The following is an 8,126-nucleotide window of genomic DNA, read 5'->3' as shown; positions in this document are numbered from 1 at the left end:
CCTTCCCCATGGCCACAGGCCCTCTGTCTCCTCTCTGACTCAGGCCCCACTACCTCCCCATGGAGCTGTCTGAGCCCATCTCAGGGCCTCTGTGCATGTCTCCTCTCTGTGCCCACCCAGACATATCTCCCCTGTATGCCCACACAGCTGCCTGGAGGACTCGCTGAAGACGGGCGTGGCTGGAGAGTCTGGTTTCCTCATCCCTTTAGTCTCCTGGAGGCCCCCAGTGGGGCCGAACCCCAACTGTCCACAGGGCTTTCTGCTCCCGGGCACCCCGTAGAGACTTCCTTCCCTTCCAGCTGCTCTCCCATGCTCCCTGGGGTCACCTCCCGGGGAGACGACTTGCATTCGGAGACGACTTGCATTCACGACTTGGTCTCAGCTCTGCTTCTGGGGAAACGCAGCTAAAAGCTGAACTCCTCTCCTGCTTATTTCTCTGCTTTGACAACTTCCCCAGCCCCCTACCACCGCCATTCTACTTTCTGCCTCTATGAATTTGATGACACAAGGTACCTCCTTTAAGTGGAATCACATGTTATGGTCTGGGTCTGGCCTGTTTCAGTTAGCCTAATATCCTTAAAGTCCACCCATGTTGTAGCAAGGGCCGGAAGGTCCTTCCTTCTTCGGGGCTGAGTGATGGGCCACTGCATAGCTAGAACACAACACTTGTTAGCCCCTGTTTCTTTTTTTAATGTAGTTTTTTTTTTTTTTAAGATTTTATTTATTTATCAGAGAGAGGTGGGGGGAGAGCGAGCACAGGCACACAGAATGGCAGGCAGAGGGAGAAGCAGGCTCCCTGCTGAGCAAGGAGCCGGATGTGGGACTCGATCCCAGGACGCTGGGATCATGACCTGAGTTGAAGGCAGCTGCTTAACCAACTGAGCCACCCAGGCGTCCCGAGCCCCTGTTTCTTGAATGAGAGCTCTCCTAATTGGGTGTGAAGTGAGAGCTCCTGGCGGTTTGAATTTGCATTCCCTTAATTAGTGACATCAAACTTCTACTCACATGCTAATTGGCCATTTGTACATCTGCTTTGGAGAATTGCCTGTTCAAGTCTTCTGCCCCTTTCTGAGTTGGGTTGTCTATTATCTTGCCACAGACCCACAGGAGTCCTTTATATATTCTGGGTATTAGCTCCTCTTTTTTTAAATCTTTGCCCCACCATTGCCATCTCCGATCATCACCAGCCTCGTGACTTAACACGTCAGCCCCTCCCAGCTCTTACACGCACAAGCATGCCGAGCACACACGCACGGCCTCCCCCCCCCCCCTGCTTTGGGGCCCTCCTCAGCCATGATTGCTTGCTGACACACTTTGTGGATGATGATTTGTCAGGTCTCTGGGAGCTCTGGAGGGCAGAGGTTTTGACTGCTTTCTCCACTACAGGGTTCGCAGGGCCTAGCGTGGAACCAGGCACACGGCTGGTGCTCCATAGACTCTGAGAGAATGAAAGGAAGATGAGGCAGACTCCCGCAGACACTCAGACCCTGCCCATGATGGGCTCACATACGCTGCTGGCACACACCCCCCACACACTGTCACACTCATGATCCCAACACACTCACAGGTAAGTCCCCACACCACACCCATGCCCACAGGCAGCCAGATCTGTGCTCATCTTGAAACCCATCCACACAGGCTCCTCTCCCACGCAGATGTGCTCGCCTGCACCCTGACGGAGCTGCCCTGACCTCCTGGGTCCTCCTGGCCTGAGAGTGCCTCAGTTTCCCCATCCGAGTCAGTCGGGAATCTAAGGCCCCTTCAATTCTGACAGCCTGGGGACAAAGTTAGCTCCCACCCTGTCATTCATTCCCAGGGTGACTCAGGTAAGGCCATTCTCTGCTCTGGGCCTCAGTCTCCCCACCTGCGACATGGGCAGCCCCGGGACCAATGCCCCATGGATCCCTGATTGCTGGTGGTGCCACCTCCCAGAGGGAGAATGGGAGGAAAAGAGCAAGGGAGGGGCACCCAGGCCTCTTCCAGCTCAGCCCTGCCCCTACCTCAGTGTCCTGGCGAGCAGGCTGAGAGGGTTTGGGATAGTTTTGAGGGGGAGCAAGGAAGCAGAATTTCAGCATGACTCCCCCTTATTTTGTCCAGGACTCACCATGTGGGGCTCATGGATTTTAGAGAAGTCAACCAAAGGGCCACGGAGGGGAAGCGGGGAAGGAAGGAAGGAAGAAGGAAAGAAGGAAGGAAAGATGCCATTTATTCAGGCCCATGGGGAGAGGACAGAAATGCACAGCCGGAAGGGAGAGATGACAGGCACCCAGAGGTCTGCAGGGCCAGTGGAGGGGGCTGCTGTAGGTGTCTTGAGGCACTTCCCACCTCCCTGCAACTCCAAGCGGCTGGCGTCAGCACCATGTGTGGGAGATGAGCTATCCCCAGCATGGGCTCCTGGTTCCCATGGGTTCCTGGTTCTCCTTGACTGTGACAGTAAAGATGGTCACAGGTTACAGGGGACAGGGTGCGGCGAGACAGCGGGGCGTCTGCTGAGAGCAGGAGTTGGTGAAGATGGGGAGGTGGCAACAGGGGACCTGGAAGCTGAGGCGTGAGGGGACAACAGCGCTGAGATCCGAGAAGGTGGCAGAGGGGACAGCAGGCTTGGATAGGAGTGGAGGTCTCACCTGGGACGAGAGGCTCAGCTGGCCATGATGTGCTTCACAAATGCTGCAAAGAAGGGCAGAGCGAGTGGCAGGGGTTGAGCACCGGGCGGCCACAGTGGGGGCCTAGGGTCCCAGCGCCCCGCCCCCACCCCCCCCCCCGCCGCCCCACCCCCCAGCCTGCCAAGCCCACCTTCATAATTGATGCAGCCATTGGAGTCTTCCTGCCCCGCCATCAGTTTCTCCACCTCATCTTCAGTGAGCCTCTCTCCTGGCCAGGGGGCGGGAGGCTGAGTGAGCACCGCGGGACGGGTGCGAAGTCGGGGGGACCCACAGAGCCCCTCTGGACGGTGGGTCTGCCTCCCACACTTCACCTTGGCCCAGCCATCCCGGCTCACAAGACCTTGGTCATCACCCCCATTTCTGAGACCAGGAGAATCAGTGATAAGTCAAAGGGGGGGACTTGGGGTGCAGGCTTGGTGCGCCCTCTGAGCCTGGGCTCTGTCCACAACAGTGCCAGCTTGGTGTTCAAGTCCCCAGAACACACTGTCCCTTTTCTTACAGGGGACTCTGGGGGGGTCCCTTCCATCAAGGGGAGGCCAGGACCCCCATGTCACTGGAAGCAGTTCCTCAGGGAAGCCTTTTGAGGCCAGAGGAAGGGCTCATGGGAGGGAGCTGGGGGCCTTGGGGAATGATGGTGGAGGAGACAAGGAGACAGCTTCTCTGTTCTCCAGACAAGTCTGCCACTTTCCTGCCTCTGAGCACTGTGTACTGCCCTGTTCACCCCCCATAGGAATGGGGGGTAATCTCCTACCCCCAGTTACACACAAAAAACCCAGACACCAGCCCAGGGTCAAACACACAGTAAGAGTTCAGTTCACCTCTGCTGTAAGGAAAAGTTGCCTTGAGCAGATGTAGTAGGTGCTCAATAAACATTTGCTGCACGAAAGCTCCTTTGAGAAGGGGGTGCCCCTGCCAGCCAGATAATGGGCATCAGGATGTCCAAGGGGCAGGCCTCTTACCTACTGGGCCTCTTCTTTGCTGTGTCCCTGGAACCTGACCTTGAGACCATGAACATCAGGACTGAACCTGTCCTGTTGGATGCGCCACACTGCACCCCCACCCCAGAGCTGCCCTCCCCGCCTTCAGTTCCGTGAGCTGAACCAACACACTTCCTTTGTTGCTACCTGGCCTTCTAAACTCCCCACATCTGTCACCTGCCATGAAGGCCCCTTGACCGTGTCCCTCTGTCCGTTTCACAGATCAGACGCAGGCTCGGCAGGTGACAGAAGGGTCTTCCCCAGGATGCCCCCACCACCACGAAGGAGGACTAGGGAGGAGGAGGAGGCGGTCCTCACCTAGCGTGGCCAGCACGTGGCGGAGCTCAGCGCCCATGACTGTGCCGTTGCCCTCCTTGTCAAAGACACGCAGCCCCTCGACGAAGTCCTCGTAAGTGCCCGTGTCCTTGCTCTTGGCAATGTGCTGGAGCATGGGCAGGAAGGTGTCAAAGTCCATCATCTTGCTGTTTAGCTCTGGCCGGGGGTTGGGGGGAGGGGCAGTACGGTCACTCTGAGGAGCAGGACAGGCACATCCTTCCCTCCCCACCCGGGCCGCAGGGTACAGACCTACTGCCCACACACAGTCCCAAAGCACTCTACACCAGCTGACCATTCACAAACCACGCTCCCATCACGGGGAGTCAACCGAGACGGACGTGCATCCTTTACACGATCCGTTATTGTTCACAGGGACAGTTTGCTGCGGCGGCACCCCCGTGGGCTCTGCCTAGTGCCTCTGCTCTGCTTTCGGGGAAACCATCCTGGATCCTGTGGTTTTTCTTAGAGACCCCACACTCCCCGCCACTGGGATTGCTCGGGAGGGGGGCCAATCAGAGACCTTCCCTGAGACTTTGGAAGCATGGAGGGGGGCCTGGGTCTCATGTCTCCGTGGGGCAAAGCAGGCAGCCCTCTCTGGCAGAAGTGTGAGGGAAGCTGGTCCTGAGTGCCAGAGAGATGCTGTGGAGACCAGGAGGGGCCACAGAGGTTGGGGGTCCCCAGGTCACCCTCACCGGCCGTGACGCTACTTTGCAACATCAGCTTCCTGTGACCAGTAGACCTGGCCGGTGAGCATGGGGTGGGAAGGTCCCACAGACTTGCTGCTTGTTACGTTGGCAGCATGGCTTGAGACCTGCCTCCATTCCTCATCCGGACACTGGGAAGATGTCAGGAGGGCGCAGAGCGGGGCGGTACCTGTGCCACGCCCCCGCAGATGTCAGCCCGCCCCCGGCACGTCCCCGGGGCCCAGCACGAACGCATACACACCTTCCTGCTTCGGTTTCCCCAGGACACGGAGCACCTCAGCCTGGGTAGGGTTCTGGCCCAGCGCCCGCAGGACATCCCCACACTGCCCGTATGTGATCTTCATCTCGCACTTGGGCGTGCGGTCAAACAGCATGAAGGCTTCCTTGAACTCTGCCAGGAGAGGATGTGAACTATGGACACACCCAGAGTCAGCCCGTTCCACTCACCCCGCCCTGGCCAGACTTCAGACTAGGGACCCCAGGTCCAACCCTGCAGCCCCAGGGCTCGAGACCCTCACTTACCTTCAATCTGCTCCGGGGTAAACTCGATCTGAAAGGAGACCCCAAAGATTCTAAGTGTCTGGCCCAGGAGGCAGGGCCAGATCTGCACCTGCATACTCCACGGCCACAGCCCAGGCCTCAACCTCTTGACTGTACCAGGCTGTCCCCCTGGCAGCATTCCAGCTTCTGCCCCCACGACCTCCTGCCATCTCCCTTGGCACCTTCCTGTCTCCTCGTCCCTCCCGACCTGTGCGAACTGAGGGCCGTGGGTCTGCGTGTGCCTAGACCCTGAAGGCTGGTGGGCCACATCTGGGGAACGGTGAGAAGGCTGTCCTGGTGCCCTGAGTCCCCAGCCCAGGGTAAGCTTTACCTGATCCCCCTGGTCCTGGACAGATGTGTTGAAGCCAGCAGATCTGACCAGGCTGGCTTAGCCACCCCCGCAGCAGGCCTGGGGTTCAGGGGGCAAGGCTGTCCGTGTGAGTGAGACAGGAAACCCCATCTCGTTGTGCGGGGTGGGGTGGCAGGAGGAGCAAGGGTGAGGGTACAGACCAGGAGGGTTTCTGTCGGCATGAGAGCATATCCACAGGAGTGAGTGTGTGTGCACTCATGTGTGTATGTGTGTGTGTGTGAGATGTATGTGTGTGCATTCACACTCAGTGTGTGTCTGCAAGTGTTTACACTTGCCTGCCCCTTGCAGAGACCTTAAGGCTGGGCACTACCACTCACATGGTCTTACACACCCACCCAAAAGCCCTGGGCAGCCCCCAGCCCAGCCCAGCCCGGGGACACAATGGTAGTGTTGACTAAGAATCTGCTGAGGCCACATCCGAGAGCCACCTGAGGTAAGGAGGCCTCCTGGGACCCGGTTTCCCCCTCCTCACCAGATACCAAGTCTATTTTTATCACAGCAGTCACTCACCCCAAGGTCAAGGTCACAGGAGGGAAAGGAGCCTGGGGGAGGAGGCATGCCCGGCGTGCCTCCCACTGCCGCTCCCTAGGAACCCCACCAACCCCCAGGGCACACCTCAGTGTAGAGGGATATCCTCCCCCACCCCCTTGTCATGCTTGTCCCTTCTGGACTCAACCCCATGTAAAGAACACATTGCCACTCCCGGGCCCCTTGAGAGCTCTCTTACCACCAGGAAGCCTGCTGAGATTACATTCCTAAGCCTCCTGGTAAAGCCGGCCAGCCAGACAGGGAAGGGGTGGGGGTCCCATGAGGGGCTTCACTGTGCTGGCCTCTCCCAGGGAAGTCTGTGCCAGCCTCAGATCCCGTGAGACTGGACCAAGCCACCGGGGGCCTGGGGTAGCTGGCCCCCAGTCGGGGACCTGTGGGACACAAGCTTTGACCCTGGGGGTGGTTAGGGCTCAGGGAGCCAACTCAAGAGAACACATTCCGTGAACAGCTCCCAATAGCCTGTGACAGGGCTTCTTGCCCCATGTCGCATCCGAGGAAGCCCCGCCTCGGAGCAGGGAACAGGCAGGAGCAAAGCTGGGATTGGAACCCACGTCTTGAGGGACAAGTCTGGCCCCCCAGGAAGGGATCACAAACGGAAAATCGTCATTCTGCTGCAGCTCTGGCTGGACAGGCAGGAGCCGTGAGGAGCTGGGAGGGCTCCACAGGGGCCCTCAGCCAGCAGCCAGGACAGCAGTGACCGGTGGCCAGCCAAGAACGGGGAGCAGGCAGGACACACGGAGCGTGCCGCTCTGCAAATGCCATCGGAGTCATGGCTCTTCCTCCAAGTTTAGACTCGGAGAAAGACTTCCTAACTGGGGAAGGGTTCCGTGCTCACCGGCCACCGCCCCAAGACCAGTTTCCTGAGTGACCTACTCAGCCTGTACCTCAATTTCCCCTGCCTAAAAGCTGAGGCCCGACACGCTGTGGGGCTCGGCCACCCTGGTAGGGGTAAGTGTGCCCCAGCCTGGGCAGGGGCCTCACATCCCCATGCTCCCCACCCCTGTCACCCAGAGGGGAACAAGGCAGATCCCCGTCCGGCTGGAGGGGTTGGGGTCCGGGTGGCTCCAGGATTCCCCAAGGATGTGAGGTCCCTAGAGAAGGGCAAGAGACAGATTCCACAACCACCCAAAGACGTACCCTTCAGTAGCCCTGGGGGAGTCCTGCCTGCTGTGTGACCACCAGGCCTCCTCTAGCCCCTAGAGTGGCTCCTGACAGCTGAAGCCTCGGGGCTCGTCTGACCTCTGCATGGAAGTTTCCCACCTCAGCCCAGTGCTCCCTTTCTGGAGTCTGACCTGTCACTGGGTAGGTCCACTCCGGGATCCACTTAGCTGCCCTGACCTTTCTGCTGAAACCCAGCTCCCATACCCACCTTGATTTTGGATGCATCAAATTCAGCTTCCTTGGGGCGCTCGGGCTCTGGTGCCGGTGCGGGCGCAGGTGCGGGCGCCGGGGCGGGGGCTGCCTTGGCATCGTCCTTCTTGGGGTCTGGCTTTTTGGGGGCCATGGAAGCTGTCAGAATGGAGAGGGATGTGGAGAGAAGGAAGCAGAGAGTAGGGTAGGTGAGGCTGGAGTGGGGCCTGGCCTTTATCCCCTCTGGACACCTCCTGACCCCAGCCCCACCCCCCACCATGCACAATAGGGACAGGGCCATAAAAGGACACAGGCGAAGCTCAGGGGCTATTTTGGGGCCTGGGAGGGCATTGTTCAGGCTCAGGAATGGGTGGGGGAGAGGGAGGGCTTTCATTCCTCACAATCACCTGTTGGGCAGAGGGAGGGGGAGCGGAAGACAGAGGCAGCCCAGCCAGACGCACCGAACCCCTTCGCAGGTGATGAATTGAGCAGGACCAGGAGGCTGGACCAAGCGTGTGCTGTGATGGGGGCTGAACCTAAGGGTACCTCCTGCGTCTAACCTTCCAGCTGTGCCTTGAATTCCCACATGTCTGGGTCTGGGGGGCAGGGGTGGTGCCCGGAGCCGGTGGGGAGAGTC

General features: G+C 59.2%; 1 protein-coding gene across 2 annotated transcripts; it reads right to left on the bottom strand.

Moving 5' to 3' along the window:
• Positions 1 to 2,189: 2,189 nt before the first annotated feature.
• MYL3 (myosin light chain 3) lies at positions 2,190 to 7,713 on the bottom strand. Of its 2 annotated transcripts, none has more exons than XM_004760785.2 (7): positions 7,509 to 7,713; positions 5,203 to 5,230; positions 4,922 to 5,071; positions 3,959 to 4,132; positions 2,794 to 2,871; positions 2,625 to 2,667; positions 2,190 to 2,541 (listed from the first exon to the last, which is right to left on the bottom strand). In XM_004760785.2, exons 1-6 carry the CDS (start codon positions 7,641 to 7,643, stop codon positions 2,639 to 2,641), a joined length of 594 nt encoding a protein of 197 aa, XP_004760842.1. In that variant the 5' UTR covers positions 7,644 to 7,713; the 3' UTR covers positions 2,190 to 2,541; positions 2,625 to 2,638. The 2 variants fall into 2 exon arrangements, with proteins under 2 accessions (XP_004760842.1, XP_004760841.1); XM_004760784.2 differs by having other exon boundaries at positions 2,190 to 2,425.
• Positions 7,714 to 8,126: the final 413 nt, after the last annotated feature.

This window comes from Mustela putorius, unplaced genomic scaffold, assembly GCF_011764305.1.
Source record: "Mustela putorius furo isolate JIRA1106 unplaced genomic scaffold, ASM1176430v1.1 tig00000095_pilon_pilon_pilon, whole genome shotgun sequence".
NCBI lineage: Eukaryota > Metazoa > Chordata > Mammalia > Carnivora > Mustelidae > Mustela > Mustela putorius.
The sequence above is the reverse complement of the archived record's forward strand: the minus strand, read 5'-3'. Positions and strand labels throughout refer to the sequence as shown.

What these genes read in the sequence shown, in the direction of transcription:
- MYL3 (XM_004760785.2), bottom strand. Translation starts at nt 7,643, where the DNA reads ATGGCCCCCAAAAAGCCAGACCCCAAGAAGGACGATGCCAAGGCAGCC. An exon ending in TACCCCGGAGCAGATTGAAG is followed by an intron (nt 5,072 to 5,202) that starts GTAAGTGAGGGT and finishes CTCTCCTGGCAG; the next exon opens with AGTTCAAGGAAGCCTTCATG. An exon ending in GGGGAAACCGAAGCAGGAAG is followed by an intron (nt 4,133 to 4,921) that starts GTGTGTATGCGT and finishes ACCCCCGGCCAG; the next exon opens with AGCTAAACAGCAAGATGATG.